This window comes from Trichoderma camerunense (genome assembly GCF_050948025.1).
Source record: "Trichoderma camerunense strain CBS 138272 chromosome Unknown V8C40scaffold_14, whole genome shotgun sequence".
Taxonomy (NCBI): Eukaryota; Fungi; Ascomycota; class Sordariomycetes; order Hypocreales; family Hypocreaceae; genus Trichoderma; species Trichoderma camerunense.
Window position 1 is genome coordinate 200,046 of NW_028145356.1, and position 17,498 is coordinate 217,543.

At 47.6% G+C, this 17,498-nt stretch overlaps 6 protein-coding genes across 6 annotated transcripts; 1 reads left to right on the plus strand and 5 right to left on the minus strand.

Annotated features, from left to right (window-relative positions):
* Positions 1 to 39: 39 nt before the first annotated feature.
* Positions 40 to 2,794, minus strand: V8C40DRAFT_250785 (GH92 family glycosyl hydrolase). Its single transcript, XM_083217049.1, has 3 exons — positions 957 to 2,794; positions 777 to 875; positions 40 to 723 (listed from the first exon to the last, which is right to left on the minus strand). The coding sequence occupies exons 1-3, from the start codon at positions 2,747 to 2,749 to the stop codon at positions 162 to 164; spliced, it is 2,454 nt and encodes an 817-aa protein (XP_083070763.1). The 5' UTR covers positions 2,750 to 2,794; the 3' UTR covers positions 40 to 161.
* A 1,091-nt stretch (positions 2,795 to 3,885) lies between these two features.
* On the minus strand, positions 3,886 to 6,522 carry V8C40DRAFT_250788 (amino acid permease/ SLC12A domain-containing protein). The gene is made up of 7 exons (XM_083217050.1): positions 5,832 to 6,522; positions 5,614 to 5,777; positions 4,992 to 5,551; positions 4,768 to 4,937; positions 4,634 to 4,712; positions 4,419 to 4,565; positions 3,886 to 4,363 (listed from the first exon to the last, which is right to left on the minus strand). Exons 1-7 carry the CDS (start codon positions 5,994 to 5,996, stop codon positions 3,981 to 3,983), a joined length of 1,668 nt encoding a protein of 555 aa, XP_083070764.1. The 5' UTR covers positions 5,997 to 6,522; the 3' UTR covers positions 3,886 to 3,980.
* Positions 6,523 to 8,126: 1,604 nt separating this feature from the next.
* On the minus strand, positions 8,127 to 10,186 carry V8C40DRAFT_57368 (Zn(II)2Cys6 transcription factor domain-containing protein). The gene is made up of 2 exons (XM_083223139.1): positions 9,939 to 10,186; positions 8,127 to 9,857 (listed from the first exon to the last, which is right to left on the minus strand). Exons 1-2 carry the CDS (start codon positions 10,001 to 10,003, stop codon positions 8,213 to 8,215), a joined length of 1,710 nt encoding a protein of 569 aa, XP_083070765.1. The 5' UTR covers positions 10,004 to 10,186; the 3' UTR covers positions 8,127 to 8,212.
* Positions 10,187 to 10,495: 309 nt separating this feature from the next.
* On the minus strand, positions 10,496 to 12,015 carry V8C40DRAFT_280980 (uncharacterized protein; the record flags this gene model as incomplete). Its single annotated transcript, XM_083221502.1, has 4 exons — positions 11,580 to 12,015; positions 11,234 to 11,516; positions 10,840 to 11,156; positions 10,496 to 10,775 (listed from the first exon to the last, which is right to left on the minus strand). Exons 1-4 carry the CDS (start codon positions 11,660 to 11,662, stop codon positions 10,496 to 10,498), a joined length of 963 nt encoding a protein of 320 aa, XP_083070766.1. The 5' UTR covers positions 11,663 to 12,015.
* A 2,020-nt stretch (positions 12,016 to 14,035) lies between these two features.
* On the plus strand, positions 14,036 to 15,632 carry V8C40DRAFT_280988 (Aldehyde/histidinol dehydrogenase). The gene is made up of 2 exons (XM_083221503.1): positions 14,036 to 14,461; positions 14,498 to 15,632. The coding sequence occupies exons 1-2, from the start codon at positions 14,102 to 14,104 to the stop codon at positions 15,536 to 15,538; spliced, it is 1,401 nt and encodes a 466-aa protein (XP_083070767.1). The 5' UTR covers positions 14,036 to 14,101; the 3' UTR covers positions 15,539 to 15,632.
* Positions 15,395 to 17,487, minus strand: V8C40DRAFT_250797 (aldehyde dehydrogenase). The gene is made up of 3 exons (XM_083217051.1): positions 17,345 to 17,487; positions 17,245 to 17,286; positions 15,395 to 17,172 (listed from the first exon to the last, which is right to left on the minus strand). Exons 1-3 carry the CDS (start codon positions 17,401 to 17,403, stop codon positions 15,726 to 15,728), a joined length of 1,548 nt encoding a protein of 515 aa, XP_083070768.1. The 5' UTR covers positions 17,404 to 17,487; the 3' UTR covers positions 15,395 to 15,725.
* Between the last annotated feature and the right edge of the window lie 11 nt (positions 17,488 to 17,498).

Genomic DNA, 17,498 nt, shown 5'->3' on the forward strand with positions numbered 1-17,498 from the left:
AAGAATTAAAAAGTCATGACTTTCAAAATCTTACTTAACGGGTACATAAATACATCGCGAACAACCTTACATATGATAAGTCGAGAATCTGAACTTGATGATGTGATATTCAAAGCATTGAAGCTGTGCTATTATGTAGCTACAAGTCTGCCCCATCTAACTCAGTGAAACATCATCCCTCCACTGTCAAAGCGCGGTCGATAAGATCGTTTGGCCGGCGCAGAAGTGTGAGCAACGCTGCTACTATTGTAAGGGCTCAAACTCGGCGGAAGATCCTCCACTCTAGTACCCCATGAACTTTCCTTGCTACCCAGAGTGAGTACGAGCTCTTTGCCTTCAAGGAAGAAGCTATGGTCAATCCAATTCTTCGTATAAGGCTTGCCATTCAAGGTAGCCTTTTGAATATACACATTTTTGTAAGCGGCGTCGAAGTTGACGTTGCGAATAGTCGCAGTCTTCCCTGTAATCGGACTCTTAATGCTAACACTCTCAAAGTAGGGTGGAATGATGAGATAGACATCCTGGCCAGGGTTTGGAAATAAGCCCATCATGGAGAAGGCAACAAAGCTGCCCATGGCGCCGCTGTCGTCGTTACCTGGCAGCCCATCTGGTGTAGGAGCGAAGAATTTGGGGATATAGAAATGGCTGCGTTCCGCGGACAAGGCTGGTCGACCAGCATAATGATATTGGAAGACGGTGAGGAAACTGGGTTCGTTGCCAATACTGAAACATTGTTAGTTAAAAGGATGAGGTAAATGTCATCGTAAGTCCCTTACTATGTGATCTCTTGGTCGTGCATATAAGATAGACGGCTGACAAAAGCGTCAGAGCCGCCATAAAGGTTAAGCAGGCTAGCCTGATCGTGTGGAACGAAGCTATAGAGAATGTGTTAGTCTAAAGTTCTTTACACAAAACAAATAGTACAATCCCTTTAAAAATAAAATCACATTACTCACAAGCCGTATTCCCAAGTGCTGCTCTCGAATGTCTCAGCTCCAGAGTTTTGAAGCGAGCATACGCTCTGGGAGTCCAAGTTGCTGCACATCAATGGATCTTGTGTGAACCAAGTTTCGTTCAAGAACTTGGCTTGGAAGAAACCTGTAAATCCAGTGTCGGTCCCGTTTGAGAAGAACGAAGTCTGGTCAGCTTTGAACAGATTTTGCCAATTGCCGCTGGATTCGATGTATTTCTCTTGGTCTCCCTTCTTACCCAACCCTCCAGCAATCTGGGAGATGCAAAAGTCATTGTAGCTGTACTCAAGCGTACGACTGATGGTGCGCGTCATGGTTCCAAAACCCTTGTAGTCAAAGTCTTGTACAGGAACATAATTGAGCTTCTTCCACGAGTCTATGCCTCCTCTACCGGCCGTGGACCAGGCATAGGGCTCAACTTCTGCATCTTTAACAACAGCCTCATAGCCCTTTTCCCAATCGATTCCATCTTTGAGACCCTTGAGATAGGCGTCTGCCAAGACGTTGTCTGCGTTTGAGCCACCCTGGGTATAACCCGGACAGAGACTCATACGGCAATCAGGCAGCCATCCCAAGTTTTCATAGATGGATATCAGGGAACGAATCTGTTCTGTAAGAGCTGCAGGATCCAGAATAGTCATAAAGGGCATCTGAGATCGGAACAAATCCCAAATACAATAAAAGGAATCGTAGTACGGCTCGCCATCATTCCAGAGAGGATTCTCTCCAGTATAATTTTGAGGATTGACTAGTGTGCGATAGATACCCGAGTAAAATGACTTGATATAGTCTTCGCTCACACCATTACCAGCCTTGATGGTAATAGGGGAAAGCTTCTGCCGCCAGATACCGGCGGCCTCATTGGCGTACTTGTCGAGATCATATTTGGTAATTTCTTTCTCCGCGTTGGAGCATGCTTGTGCACTGCTAATCAAGCTGACACCAGTACGAGCATATATGGGCTCTTGAGCACTGGCGAAGCGGACAAAAGCACCGCCTGGCAACGGGTAGCCATTGATAGAGCGCGAGATGGTAAGATCTTTGACGTCGGAACTGGCGCGTGAGTTCACAAAGATGCCATTGTCATAAATTTCGGCGCCTGAGAAATCTGTGCAAAAGTATGCCTTATAGGTGCCCGTGCCGAAGCTGGGAACGAAAACGGCATTGCCGGTAATGCGGCCAGTCTTTCCGTCCACACTCACGGTGCCATTGTCTTGTCTCGAATTTGAAAGATCCGTCAAGTCTTGCAGGATAAGCGGCTTATCGTCAGGGCCTGCATTGGGGAACGTGAACTTGAATAGTGCCGCATGCTGAGATGTTGTCATCTCAACCTTGGGTCCGCTGTTAAGGGTTATCCCAAAGTAGCCCGGCTTCGCGACAACGCTCTCATTGGAGAAGCTGCCGAACTTGACACGGTCATTCTTAGGAAAAGAACAACCGTCTACTTCGCCGCCTGGGCAAGAAGTATACGGGAATAGTGGGAAATTACCAAGCGACGGCGAGCCTCCAGTGCCGGAATCGTGCATGACGCTGAAGCCGGTGACAGACGAGCCATCCAGAGTAAAGCCGCCTTGGTTGCTGCCGCTATTGGTATCGGCTACGGCCTTGGCCATGCCAAAAGGAAGAGTAGCTCCTGGGAATACATTGCCGCCATTGCTGCTGCCAATGAGAAGGTCGACGTGTGTCAAGGGATCAAATGAGGCGGCTTGAACCTGCGTGGTAGCTGAAAGTCCATAAAGTAGACCAACAGCCTTGACAGCTCGGTTTAATGTTGCCATAATGCCACTGTCTCTTACTATACTAGCAACAAACCGAGACACATGGAGAGCATCCAACACCAAAGATGCTGCCACCATGACTCCATATGTATTCCATTGTTTCTGCCTATCCCAGCAACCCCTCAAGTCTCGGTGATCCTCATTTCAATTCCTTGCGTTACATCGTCTATGTCTTATCACTAAAGTTACCAACCGTCGGGCCAACAATGCGAAAAAAAATCATTCCGGAATTCATGCCGCAACTACATTCTATGCCGTGAGACATTTTGCCGTAGATTTTGATGAGCATGTCTCAGACCAAGAGGGGAGGTGCATTACCAGTCTGCATATGCCGGGTTATACCCCTTGGATAAATTGCTGCAACCCCAGTCGGCCACATTACCGTCACAACGCGTTTCTTGCCCCTCTTTCTCAGAGGCATCAAATCTGTAAGAGGGTTTCATGATTGGCGGGGTGCAATAAAGATCTCTTAGATCTGAATCTATGATTTCATCAGACATTTGGCACAACTGTATTGTTCTAGCAGTCAACTGAGATTATCATTTGAAGCCCAAATCTCTCATGCTTTGGTCTTCAATCCTAAGAGCCGGGCTAGTAGAATTCATGCGCGGAGGTAACTCTGACGTATGGCAACATATTGCATGCGGTGCGAGGTTGACCTGGTGGAACTTTTTGTCCTCCAAAACTATCCGCTGCTTCCACTTAAGATAGGCAACTGCCCAATTCATATCAAGCGCCCGTGGAACGATCGGGATACGGAACATCGTCTGTAGAAGCGGGGGAGGTTATGTAGTATCTCTTATCATGTTTGGCAACATGCTAACGGTTGAAAAGTGCCTAGGAATGCCGAGCCGGGCGCCAGCATGGATATTACATCCGACTTCGCCCCAGTTTACTCAATATCACAATCAAAGAGGGTAATGACATGAAGATCGCACCACCGGTTGGTGATTTCGTATTCCGACCCCGCAGTCTTAGTAGTTGTAATACATGCAGGCACTTTGTGATAGCCCCATTGAAGAAAACCGGATTGGTTTCGTGAGAAACTCTCCTATTGAGCGATAATTTTGAAAAAGACGGCAACTCTTGGTCAATACAAATTTTATCTCTTGCTTTGTTATTAGAAGGAACCCGTACTATATCATGTAGTCTTATTACAATCTCAACTAGCTTGACATTACATTATCTCATTATTCACAACTGTTCCTGCAGTGTCATACTGCCCTTGTACTCATGACGACCCAAGATCATACCGAGTACCACGCAGAGCCTTGGCTGGCCCATTGCCAAGGTTAATCTCATCGAGATTAGTCAACCCATACGCCTTTCCAGTTCGCCACAGGTAGATTCGGAAGCCAAAGAATGCCAAAGCAACCACTGGCAGCGTTACATAGGAAGCGAAAAAGCCGGACACTGAAAATTTGTGAATAAAAGCCTGGAACCCATTAAAGAACAGGATAATGGTAAATAGGACGATGCAAATCCAGGCCATATATGGCTGGAACCATCCTCGGAGATCAAGGTTTCTTCTATCAATACCCTGAACAGCCAGGGCACGGTGGAATCTGACGAAGCAGGCACAGATGGAGATCCATGCAATCAAACTGCTGAGAGCTAAAGTCAAAGTGTCAGTCAATGAGTATATAACGAAATCTTGAAGTTTAATTACCTGACAAGTTTGAAAGCCAGATAAAAGCTTGGGCAGAGCCGTTGGAGACGGAGAGGAAAGCCAGCAGTCCAAAGCAGAAAGAAACCAGAACGCCCCAAAAGGGTGTGCCAAAGCGACTTGTCTTGAGAAAGCAATGAGGCATAGATCCTAGGCCCAAAATATTAGTATCCAGTGATCAGTTACCACTAAGGCCGTTGAAACAAGAGTCTTCTTACTTTGTCGAGATAGCGCGAGCAGCGTTCTCGCTACGGCGAAGACGTTTTCGTTACATGATGAGAGTGCAGACGTCATGACCTAAACTCATATGTGAGTATAAGCCGTCCATAGCTTGAAATCATCAGCTACTTACCACAGCGTTAATAACACTTGGGAGAACTTTGACGCCGGTTTGCTGACAGATGACAACGAAAGGCGATGATGCCGCAGTGTTACCGCCCTGGGCGACTGCACTGAGCAACGCTGGCGAATGTTGGCTGACATTGAGGGAGATCATCAATACGGTAAGGAGGTATAATCCAACTATAAGAGAATGTCAGTGAGAAATTTCTTGGTATTCCAGGTTCTTTCACTTACCAATTCGGTAGAAGACTGTTCTGACTGCCCTTCTCATCGTCTTCCTGGGGTTGTGCGCCTCACCGGCAAGTACGCTAATACCTTCGATACCACCGAACGCAAAAGCAGCTTGAGTAAGAACTTTCCAGAATCCGAGGAAACGTGAGAGGGAGACTGGTGACAAGTTTGCAAACGAGTCATTGAATGGCTCATCTCGCCAGTAGCGACCGCCAGTGAATACACCATTGACGCCGCCAACATCGGCTATCAAGCCGAATAGGATGAGGGCGATAAGCATCAACACCTTCATGCAGGCAAAGACAAACTCAATCTCGCCAAAGTATTTGACGCCGAGGAGATTGATGCCGATACTCAGGACCAGAAAGGCCGCGATATATGCCGATACGTGATCTGAGACATGATCCCAGTAGCTGATCATGACGGCAGTAGCTGTGATCTCTGTGGGAATAGCAAAGCCAGTCTGTAGGATGTAGTTGATGCCCATCGCGAACCCAGCTTCGGGAGCGATGTACTTGTTGCCCATCTCGATGAAACCGCCAATGTTTGGTGCATAGACAGACCTATAAACTCAAGATTAGCACCGTACAAGAATAACTTAAAACATGTTCGTAACCAGACTTACATTTCACCCAGGCAGTACATCATCATGCCAACCAAGCAGCCGACAATGGCATATCCAAGGAAGAATCCCACAGGCCCTCCATTGACCAATGCAGCACCAGAACCTAGAAAAAGACCAGTACCAATAGTTCCGGCGACAGCAATCATAGAAACCTGGCGGGGTTTCTGCCGACAATCTCAATCAGTCAATGCATAGAAGACGGGTATTCAGCGACTTACAAGGTCACGCTTCGTGCCAAACTCTCCCTTGTGAGTTGATTCGGCTTCATTCTGGACATCAGGATCTGCATAGTCTTCCAACACACCGCTGGTCGCTCCAGGGCGGAACGAAGACACGGACTGCAGACCCCTCTCATCCTTCTCATTCAAATCCGGCTGGCCCATGATGATGGCTTTATGGAGGTTAGATCGTTCAGATCCGAGATCCGTCTCAGGTTCTCTGCAGGCTCGCGGGTTCTGCCGTGCACGATTGGATGCCGGTATAGTCTCGCGCCGTGTCGCTCTTCTCACACGACAGATGCAAGAGGGCAGGGGAGAGAAGAATGACACACACCACCACGATGTACTGGGTGTTCAACAAAGAGATGTAATTGGTGCCAGAGAAGGCTGCTATCATAAGGTTGCATTCGGAAGCAGGCAACACTGCATGGTTCCTTGTTCCTTTTTAATATGCCTGTCTATACGCGCTCATAGACGGCTGCTGCTGATGACTGGAAGATCATGCCCTCATGTATGGTGGGGGGTCGAGGTGATGGTTGAAGAAAGATCTCCCCCACAATGATTCTTGAGATGGAAACGAGCAAGATAGGTAAAGAGAGATACCGATTACCAGGACGGTAATTTCACCGATGGCCGGCGCAGATAACATGGCAATAATTAGCGACTATTAGCGATTAAATGCCGAACCCAGCAATCCAGCTATGGCTTATCGACCAGTGTGGAGAAGTCTAGTGATGGCAAGAAACTCGGTGGTTGTTCGTGGGGGCTTTAGTTCATCAAGGAAGGGGAACAAGTTGTCCGTTTCTTACAATGGGGGTATAGACGGGGGTTTCGATTGCTATTCTGGCTCTCCTCCCCCGCATTCTTAAGCTTCTTCTGTGGGGTTGAGAAACGGATAATGTGCCTTCAGAGCCGAATTACGTGTATATCTCTCAGATACGGGACTGACAGCGTTCATGTATCCATAGCCTTTTACCAGAGCATAGGCACTCTCAAAAAGACATTCATCCCCCACGTATTGAGCGCAAATAGAGTTCTTACGGATGTTTTGACAGAAGAAATCCTGATTCTGAAGTTGGCGACTTGCCGCCGCCTCATTGCACAGTGTCGCCGCTGCGGCAAAACGCTTCAGAGTTGGGGGAGGGAAGCGCCAGCGTCGAAGCCGTCGCTCAATGGTTCGATAAACCGATAAACCGCGGAGATGCTGGCTCTCGCTCATAGGCTACACGTCGCGCCGTCGGATATAAATCCTAGGACTCGTGACTGCAATTGCAAGGGTACAGTCCGTAAATGATAAGGGATCTGTGGCTAACCAGGCTATGTGGAACTCGGTCAGCAATCATTGTATGTAGTGGACTGCCACGGCCTGTGTTCTTTGTTTATTTGACAGCTAAGTAAATGTATCGTGCCACATTTAAGAATCCATTTGCAAGCATGCAAAACAATGGGATCCTTTGAGCTATTGTTTGGCTACCGACTGTGCCGGTTATTGAGAGTTATTGAGCCTCACAAGCGGCCAAGCGGCGCTCTCAAGCTGGAGCTTCACGCTTCACCATAAAGTCATTCGCCTCCTACAACATCAGGGAGATTAAACCAATGAGAAGCGTTGAATCCAAACAAAATGCAACCGCGCCACAATTAGTATCTCTGCACCACGTGTGAATACCGTGCTGGTGCTTCTAGAAAGCCGCACACACGCATGCCATCGTACCCATTGACCTATTATGTCACGAGTTCCAGCCCTTGATGCAGATTGCCTTCACTAGGCCGCGCCACCAATGCATTGACGATGCATAAAGCTGGCTTCATTTCAAGACCCCCACCGAAGCCTTTGCCGACGAGATGAAGATATTGGGGGGTGAAGATGAACTAGAAATACGAGTGTACCTAGGAGAGTAAAAGCTGAGAGAATATGTGGTGGATGAGCCCCTGCATGTGGAATGCAACCAATGTCACTTTGTACTGCTGTAGTATCATCCTTCCAACTTCCTCGACAATACCGACACCTTCGTGGCCAAGAACACAGCCGTATTGAAGATAGGCAAGATCACTAGCACAGAGTCCGCTATGCGTGATTCTTATTAGAACTTCTTTTAGCTGAAGGTCCCGAGGAGGGTTGGAAGATAAGAGAATTAATATTGCCTATCTACCTGACATGTAAGTGCATATCGGCAAATGTTTCTATTGGACTCGCTCAAATTGTTGTTGTTCTGCCTTCGTTCAAAGGGGTTAGATGGGTTTCCAATCGCGCTATCGGGTCATGTTGACTCGTATCGTATCAGTGTACACATGAAATTGAAGGCAAACTTTCATGAAATAAGCTCTCTCAATCTATTGCTACAATGAAGACTAGACGTACATCAGATCTCGCCCAAAAGGTTTCAACACATTCCCACGCAAGAATTCTGAATGCATTCCCACGAAAGAGGATTGAGTTTCCTGAATGCAGAGTCAAACTGCACAATTTTCGACTCCCACTGGTTATTTCCTCTGTACCGCCTACCAAATAAAGTGGCCTTGCCACTCTCGAAATCAGGTAGTGCTACATTGACGTTATTGAATCGCTGGGATGCTGGGATGATGGGTAATACTTCCGCTACCGACGGGTCTGGCAAGTAGCAGCTCGGCTTAATATCAATCCCATCATACATGCCTTCTTCTTCTATTTCGATCAACAAGTCGCCCATATTGATGACGGTAAATCCATCCCAGGCACCTTCACGATGCGGTACTTCTTTTAGTAACTCGAGGATCATCCTGCGAAGATTTGGCTGGCGGCATTTAGCAAGCGCGTAATATAGTGGTGGTATGAAGCCCATATCGATGGTGAAGTTGATGTCTGGCCTACTAGTGCCTCTCAAACCTAAAGCTTTCTTCATTGCGGTACGCATCAGGTCCCACAGGTCAGCCGACTGCTTGATCAGGAGGGAGAAATCAGGCAGATAGCGGTCATATATCATTTCGTCTGTCCCACGCAGGGCAGTGGCAGCCATGATCCTCGTCATGGTGTGATATAGAAGCAGCATAGGTATGGCAAATTTGGTGCGATAGTCCGCTCGGTTGATCAACTTTTCGTGACTGGAGTCCAAAGCACGAAGCCATCTCATCAAGGCCGCCTCCAGGCGTCCTTGGTCTTCGTAAAGCTTTTCCGGGATGGGTTGTCCGCTTAGAATCAGCTGACTTGCCTGTTCCCCTAGGATATGAGATCCGTTGATCAGGGCATCCATATACTTCCGTGCTTCGAGGAGAGATGAGAACGTATGGGGAATATCGTACGTTCTCGGTGACTCTGCGCTATCTCCCACAAAAAGCAGGTATGAAGAGACTTGGCCAAACAGCGCAACCTGCACGTTGAGCCGTGAGAAGACTTCGACAAGAGTATCATCGACCGATACTGCTTTTGATCGCAGAATAATATCTCCATCAGAGGTGACTCCCTCGCGCTGCTGGATCTCACGAAGAATGCGGAGGCCATTGGTCAGGTGTGCATGGCCTGCTTTAAAGCCCCCTCTCAACAGCTCAATGCATACAAATAGCATACAAGTGATGAGGCACACCCGAAGAGCCTCTTTGTCTGAACGCTTGAGGCTATGCCGCAGATGCCGGATGGCTTCATTGTATTCGGTCAGTGAGATTCGCTCCTCATTCTTATGAGCCGCACCCAATGCTGTGACCGCATGCAGAACAGCCGGCTCCTGTTCGCTTGCTTGCAGCACTAAAGAATCCCAGAAGCCCGATTCGAACAGGCCGGGAAGCTTAGTGGTGGTATATCTCCGAAAATACTCAAACCCGAGGCTTGCGGGCTGACCCGCGATCGCGCGTGTCTGCGACATGACGACAATGTTCCGCAGGGGCTGCATCTGGTTCCTGCGGACTAGAGAGGAAGAGGAAACAAACGGGACCTTGTCGGAGCTTCCGTAGGCATTCCCTCCGCCACCCCAGATGCCGTACCCATCACAGACTCGACCAGTCGATACACATCTCTGACAGGCTGGTCTCCCCTCATCACACTTTACACGCCGCTTCCTACACCCAATGTGTTAGTGTCAAACAGTTAAATTATCATCAAGATTCACCATAACTAATGATAGAATGTATTATGCATACTTGCAAGTCTGACACCCCGTCTTCACTCTCCTTCTCCCCTTCTTGGCAGGATGAGCTTGGGGCATATTATCGAGCTTCTCTGTTGGTATCCTAGTTTCTCAACTAGTTTGTCTGGATAATGTCCGCCCAGCTGTCTATTTCTTTATAAAGTCCGGTTAGATGGAGATATCTAGCATTGATGAAGGGGAGTAAATGAGAGTCCCTTCTCGAGATGCTTCAGAGATCCGGACTCTCATCTGATGTGGGGCCGTCCCGGCTCGGGTGCTTTGCTCATCTCATCAGAGAGTCCAGATTTCCCCAATTTAGCTGATGGAGTCACAAAATCTGTTTCGTTCATTGGCTCGCTCGCAAAGTCTGACACTTGATTGGCTAGAGTCGGACAGATTAGTTGCCGTGTCGTCTCAGTTCGCTTCGTGCTCAACAAAGCAAAACTCGCAACACACGAGCAAAATATGAATGAGGTTGTACGTTTTCATAGATGTATTAATGATTAGTGAATTCGCTATTGCTCCTGGCTATGCATGCATCTCTTCCATATCCTAATCTCTCGTCGCTCCTCAGAGCAAGCCTTTAGCGCCAAGCTCCGACTCAGTCCACTGCCATAGCTTCTCAGCCAATTTCGGGTCTCGCGCGTGGTCACTTGGTGTCCCAATCTTTGCATATGGCACGACGTAGGCACCCGAATCCGACTTCTTGAAGTTGCCGCTGGCGATAGCAAAGAGCGAGGACCAGGCGCCCTTCTCCTGTTTATCCAGGATCCCAAGGCAGCTCATGATAGGAGTAGCAACTCGCAAGACGCCTGCAGGTAGTGCCCCTGTGGCTTGTTTATTCAGATCGCTACGCTCCAGTTAGCTTCCAAATGCACCTTGAGTTGTTGGAAATAAGTGTCGCTGGAACTTACGTGTCAATGTGGCCGGGATGCACTGCTGCGAACCAAATCGCCGCATTGCCAGCTTCCGCAGAGATAGGGCCGTATTTTTTATTCAGCTGCACTGTATGCAAGACATTCGCCAGTTTGCTCTGGCCATATCTCATCATGGAGTTTTCTTTCTCTAATCCGGTGTCTTCGAACCGAATTCCGCTCGGAGGAGTAAACCTTGCGTGTCCATCCGATGTCAAGTTGACCAAGCGGACAGTTCCTTCAGGATTCGACAGAGCGGTAGATTGAAGAAGAGGCATCAGATGATGTGTGAGCAGGAAATGGGACAAGTAGTTTGTCTAAATCATGCTTGTTAGTTTCATGGACTTTCCATAGTACGGCAGCAGATTTCGCAGTCTAAACAATATGAGCTTACCTGCCATTGAGCCTCATAACCATCCACGGTCAAAGAGTAAGGCACACCCATAATGCCAGCATTGTTGATAAGTCCATGTAACGCGGATTCATCTTCGCGTATCTTCTTTGCAGCCGCGATGACGCTCTGAAAATTGGATAGATCGAGGTCAAGAAAATGAATATTCGCAGCCGGTAGTTGTTCTTGTATTTCATGAATAGCCGCCAGTGCCTTATCCTTGCTGCGCGCGCCCATATACACTTTGGCGCCACGGGCCGCCAAGCCAATCACAGTCTCCTTGCCACTGGTATTGTTAGTCAATCAATTGCAAGAGGAAATATATATACATGTCAAACAGCTGACTTACATACCAGCATTGCCTCCGGTAACAATGTAGACTCGTCCTGTAAGATCAGGAATTGATTCGGGTGAAAACTTGGAGGAAGGCATTGTGGATGTTGTTAGCAACCGCTTGAAGGATATGTATGTAAGAAGTGTTGATAGGAGTCTGTAGGTGAATGAATCTTGCTGTTTATGCTAATTTTTCTTCAGCAGCAATTGTCGCTGGGGATCTAATATTTATATTCTCTGCCATCGCGATGATATTAAGGGGCCCAGTTGTGAAGCCGCACAGCCAGCAATACTCAATTTACTATCCGCTCCGCATGATTCCATCGGTATAACTCCCACTCCGCAACAATACTCGTAGATGTGAGGCACGACATGAGAATGCCTTGGAGCACCAGTTTGGTATAGTGCGCTGACCGCTGCTGACAGTTTCTTTCCCGGTATAGCGTGCTGACTGTCGCGAGTGACTAAGGTTGTTTTGATGGCCGTCTCAACCAGAGATTGATTGATCCGGTCGCATTCTCGTTTCTCCGCAAGCCCGCCAAATACTAGGTGGACATAGGCGGCCGACGGCCGGCCGGCCGTGGTGCCGAGCGGCCGCTCTGCCTCATAAACTCCGTACCGCTTGAGTCCGCATATTGTGAATACAATGAGATACACTAGGCGATAAACATACAGATATTCCGCATCATGTCCGCTCATTCAGGTATTGTTGTCTGTTCTACTCCGTACATAGTTGGAGATAATAGCCTCACGATAATTTCGTGCCTGCTTTGACTGTTCAAATAGCAGTGGCCCCAGCAGCATCTCCTGTGCGAGATTATCGGAGTACTAGTCTCAGAATCGAATTTCTCTATCTACTATCGCACAAATTATAACTTCATACCTATCAGAGACAGTATAAACAGGCTGAGACAGGTGATAAGAACGAAGTATATATTGGCGCTGGAAGAGTAAAAAGTCGCGAGTTTTCTTGCTACTGGTGATGAAGAAGGAAAGAGAGATCCAAGATGCGAATAAGGAGTGGAGTGGTCATACGGCTTTTCGGGAAGAAGAGTGCGGTTCGTAAGCCGGAACTCTTGAAGCAACGAGTTTAGAAGTTTCCGCGAGTTGCGCTAGATGTAACTTAGCATTCTCTACTTGACTGTCAGTGAAAACCCTCGAATCAATTGAGGATAGCAACAGAATAGCCCAAAAATAACTTCAGATTTCTTCGTTCCGTATTAGAATGAAGTGCAACATGAACATTTTGTCATCGCAATGGGTGATTACGTGCCGAGTGCAACCTACGAGCCAGAATCGTCACCACGGTATCGGTGGTCAGATCGGCGATTTAAAGTTATTGAGCAACACCAGTATATCAAGGCAACAATAGATCGTTGATAAGTTATTTGAGATGAGTTGCCGGAAACCGCAACGGGTATGCAAAAAAGAGGAGACCAAAGAAGGGTCGGCATACAGAGACGGACAACCGCACATATTCACCACACTAGACTCATCTGGCATGGTGGGCACATTCTCCTCATATATGCACATATTCATTTTTCGGTCTCTGTTTTTCTGCAAATCGCTTGACTCCCTCAGTGCCCCAGAGGCCGGAAATGATATGCATGTCAGCCGAAACCCGAGTATAGTCGATCGCACTTAAAATATGGAGTACTCCGGGCCGCTCATATAGTATAGAATCTGACATACGTCAGGTTTAACATCAATTTCTAATGCATTTTCCCTATTCTTAGCTGATGGGAAGTTGACTCGTCCGCAACTCGTCCGTATCTCTTTCCATATGATCAATAACGCGGCCAAAGCTCTAAGTATTACTGATCACTCGTCCGGTATTGGTCCTCGTTCTTCCATCTATTCAACATGTGTTCCATAATTCGTCCGGGTGTCATCCATACTTCATCCATGCCACGGCAAAATACAATCGGATGCGGACGAAATGCCGGGCGAAAGACACGCCTTCTGCCTCATAGTATTAGCAACTGGGCACCACACGATCCTATCTGCCAACATAACATCTAAGCAACGGACAATAAATAGTGGCTCATAGACTATAGGTGATTTCTATTTAAAGCAGTATAATTAATTAGAAATTGGTTTAAGCTCAAGTCGTTTATTCGATCAATCAGGCCATCTGCCGAGCTTTCTTCAGACATAACTTATCCCTCTCACAGGAATGGCACATAACTGACTCGGTCTAAAGGGCTTCCAGAGATACTCAACATGCGTTCACAATATATCATCATTGAGTAGTATTATGAAATAATTAGGTGGTATTAAGTCTCCGAATACTGTGAACTTCTTGGTATAAGATCCGTAATAAGTAAACCTTCATATATATCTCATAACCCGAACACGAGAAGGGGGGTATATATAAGAAGCACCCAGCTGGCATAAAAGTACTTTTCTACGCATCCCATTCGTATCAATCTATTAGTTCTAAGCATCTCCATCCTCATATATCCCTTTTTCTTTTGATCATTCTTCTATCTGTCATCGACATCAACTTCTTTCAGGAAAATTATTAATACTCTCAGGATGGCCACTCCAGAAACAAGACTCTTCATTAACGGCGAATTCGTTCCCAGCATTTCTGGCAAGACATTTCCAATCTTCAATCCTACAACCGAAGAAAAGATCATCGACGTTTTTGAAGCCGGTGCTACCGACGTTGATGCCGCCGTCACTGCTGCAGAAAACGCATTTCCGGCCTGGAAATGCCTCTCTGCACATGATCGTATCAACAAGTGCTTAAAATTTGCCGAACTTATCGAGAGAGATCAGTTCGAGATCGCCAAACTCGATGCTGAGAATATCGGCATGCCCGTTTCAGTGAATCATCTTTTCATTCAGAGAGCAATTCGAGACATCAAGCATACATCTGGACTAGCCCACGATGTGCATGGAGAAACCAGTTTAAACACACCCGGGCAGATTCATATTACCTTGAGGCAGCCTTATGGGGTGTGTGCTGCCATTCTCGCTTGGAACGCACCAGTCGTGATATTCACAGCCAAGGTCATTCCATGTATTGTGGCAGGCAATACAATCATCGTCAAGTCATCGGAGAAAGCCCCCCTCTCTTCTCTCAAACTAGGCGCGCTGGCAGCCGAGGCTGGGTTCCCTCCAGGAGTTATCAATGTACTTTCTGGATTCGGCCACACCGTTGGCGCAGCCTTGTCAAGCCATATGAAGATTCGCAAGCTTACATTTACCGGTTCTACTCGTGCAGGCAAGTTGATTCAAGAGGCGGCCGCAAAGTCAAATCTGAAATCCGTTGCACTTGAAATGGGAGGCAAAAATCCATTGATCGTTTTCCCCGACTGCGACATTGAAGAGGCTGCAGACTCTGCTGCTGCCAGCTTGAAGTTTAACTCGGGCCAGATCTGTGTCTCAAACTCACGAATCTATGCCCATAAAGACATCTTCCAAAAGTTCCTCACAGCCTTCAGTGAAAAGTTCGTGGAGCCCGCGTTTGGAAGCCCGCTGGAGCCCACTACGTTTTTCGGTCCGCAAGCCGATAAACTTCAATTTGATCAAATATTAAAATATATTGAGCAGGCCAAATCTTCGGGTGCGAATCTAGTTATTGGAGGTAGTCGTGCCACCGACAAGGGATATTACATCCAGCCAACGGTTTTTGCGAAAGTCCCCGCCAGTGCCGACATCTTACACGAGGAAATCTTTGGCCCAGTAGCTGTGATTCAAGAGTTTGAAACAGAAGAGGAGGTGATCGCGGAGTGTAACAAGACGGAATATGGCCTGCACGCTGGCCTTTACACCAGAGACATCTCACGCGCATGTCGAGTAGCGGCAGCATTGGAGACGGGTGTCGTCACAGTGAATTCTGGTGGCAGCGTTGGCGCCTATGACATGCCTTTTGGCGGCTGGAAACAGTCTGGTAATGGCAGAGAATTGGGCAAGTTGGGGCTTGAAGAATTTTATGAGATTAAAACGGTTATAATCACGTTGTAGGTGGCATCAAGAACGAGCTCTAGGCTTTCAAATCAAGACCAAGCCTTGGGTATGTACAAGAATTCGTGTTTGATAGAAAACCAAAGGAACCTAACCATGTGCACGAATATGCTCGCATTCATCTCAAGTGCTGACAATATTTTGTACTATTTTGTACCAAATCTCTAGACTTTATTCAGATATCGGCTCATCCATAACGTACTTGGACACCATCTTCTCTAAACCAGTCATCCGCTACAGCTTCATCACTAGAAGCATAGTTAACAATGATGCTCTTCGTCGTCGTATATGCATAATACGCCTCAACACCATTCTCACTTCCAACTCCGCTTGCGCTAGAAGCTCCTCCCCACGGACTACTCGGATCATTTCGATGGTGCGTGTTGACCCAAACTATTCCGGACTCAATTTGTTCAGATACTCTGAAAGCTTGGCTCAGATCATCAGTCCACAATGCCGCTCCTAGGCCAAATTGGCTATCGTTGGCAAGCTCCAGAGCTTCTTGCTCGCTTTCAAATCCTACCAGAAGAATGACAGGCCCAAAGGCCTCCTCGCGCCAGATGTTGGTCTTAGTAATGTCGCACGCTGGACCGGAAGCCAAGATTGTTGGGGGGAAGAAATAGCCTTCACCAAAATTGGTGTCATCGAGTTCGGATTTGCCAGACATCCTCTTACCGCCGCAAACAATCTTTGCTCCATTGGTAACAGCATCATCCACAAGTTTCACGACATTGCCAAGTTGCCTGGACGAGATGAGAGGACCCATAGAAGACTTGGGGTTTGTAGGAGAGCCCATCCGTCGTGCTATTGATTCAGCTTTGTGGGCGAGTCTCTCCTCCACAGTGGCCAAGATACTCTTGTGAACAATGATTCGAGTTGCTGCAACACAGGTTTGGCCGCTTGCGATAAACGACCCAAAAGCAACGCCATTGACAGCTAGGTCAATGTTTGCCTTGTCGAATATGATCAGGGGTGCCTTTCCTCCCAGTTCTGCGGTAAAGCGTGCCAAGTTGTTACCAACAATAGAGCCAATCGCTCTTCCAGCAACAGTTCCCCCAGTGATATCTACTTTCCGCACAAGAGGGTGGCTCACAAGCGCGCGTCCGGTCGTAGCTCCAAGGCCAGGCAACACGTTGAAGACACCATCCGGCAGGCCCGCCTCTTTCAAGATCGGCCCCAGCAGCAAGCTAGTCAGTGGTGTTAGCTCGCTCGGTTTCAATATTACGCTATTTCCAGCGGCCAGAGCGGGTGCAAGTTTCTTGACTGCAATGAGAAGCGGGTGATTAAACGGCGTGATCTGAACAACAACGCCAAGTGGCACCCGATCCAGCCAGTTATGTAGCTTCCCCATCGTTGGCAATACAGGTCGCTCTTCGGTACGGAGAACGGCAGCGTAGTAGCGAAACCAACGAACGAGAGATGGAACTTGAGCCTGCATCTCTCGGATTGCACGTCCCGTCTGCTCAACCTCCAAGGGGATCAGTGTGGCGAGGTTCGAAGTGAGAAGCTCAGCGGCCTTATCTAGCACGTCTGCTCGCGTATGCCGAGGCGCTTTGGACCAAGCCCCGGATTTGAAGACATTATGAGCGAGTTGGACGGTATCATCTACATCTTTGGGTGATGCAGAATGACATCTAACCAGCGACATGGAATGAGTATCGAGTCGTTCGCATAAGATAATTTCCCGAAAGAATAAGAGCGCTTACTCTGCGAATATGTTCATTCCTGCTGGATTCTCAACGGGTATCCTTTGCAACCACTGTTAGCTTCATCCTGAGAGCGTCTTTGGGTGAAGCAGTAACGTACAGATCACCAGTACCAGCCACTTCACCGCCCCCAACCCATAGTAAATAAGATTTTGACATTTTGAATGGCTATTTTGTCAGTATATAAAATTCGATAATTACACACAACTATTGCCGCATATGATGAACGCTTGAACTGAGTGTGGTTGGGCTTA

Coding starts and splice junctions, on each gene's coding strand:
- V8C40DRAFT_250785 (XM_083217049.1), bottom strand. CDS start 2,749: ATGGCAACATTAAACCGAGCTGTCAAGGCTGTTGGTCTACTTTATGGA. Junction 876..956: donor AGCACTTGGGAATACGGCTT/GTGAGTAATGTG, acceptor CATTCTCTATAG/CTTCGTTCCACACGATCAGG. Junction 724..776: donor CACGACCAAGAGATCACATA/GTAAGGGACTTA, acceptor ACAATGTTTCAG/TATTGGCAACGAACCCAGTT.
- V8C40DRAFT_250788 (XM_083217050.1), bottom strand. CDS start 5,996: ATGGGCCAGCCGGATTTGAATGAGAAGGATGAGAGGGGTCTGCAGTCC. Junction 5,552..5,613: donor ATGTACTGCCTGGGTGAAAT/GTAAGTCTGGTT, acceptor TTGAGTTTATAG/GTCTGTCTATGCACCAAACA. Junction 4,713..4,767: donor CAAGTGTTATTAACGCTGTG/GTAAGTAGCTGA, acceptor ATATGAGTTTAG/GTCATGACGTCTGCACTCTC.
- V8C40DRAFT_57368 (XM_083223139.1), bottom strand. CDS start 10,003: ATGCCCCAAGCTCATCCTGCCAAGAAGGGGAGAAGGAGAGTGAAGACG. Junction 9,858..9,938: donor ACGGGGTGTCAGACTTGCAA/GTATGCATAATA, acceptor CATTGGGTGTAG/GAAGCGGCGTGTAAAGTGTG.
- V8C40DRAFT_280988 (XM_083221503.1), top strand. CDS start 14,102: ATGGCCACTCCAGAAACAAGACTCTTCATTAACGGCGAATTCGTTCCC. Junction 14,462..14,497: donor CATCTGGACTAGCCCACGAT/GTGCATGGAGAA, acceptor ACACCCGGGCAG/ATTCATATTACCTTGAGGCA.
- V8C40DRAFT_250797 (XM_083217051.1), bottom strand. CDS start 17,403: ATGTCAAAATCTTATTTACTATGGGTTGGGGGCGGTGAAGTGGCTGGT. Junction 17,287..17,344: donor GTGGCTGGTACTGGTGATCT/GTACGTTACTGC, acceptor GTGGTTGCAAAG/GATACCCGTTGAGAATCCAG. Junction 17,173..17,244: donor GGAATGAACATATTCGCAGA/GTAAGCGCTCTT, acceptor GTCGCTGGTTAG/ATGTCATTCTGCATCACCCA.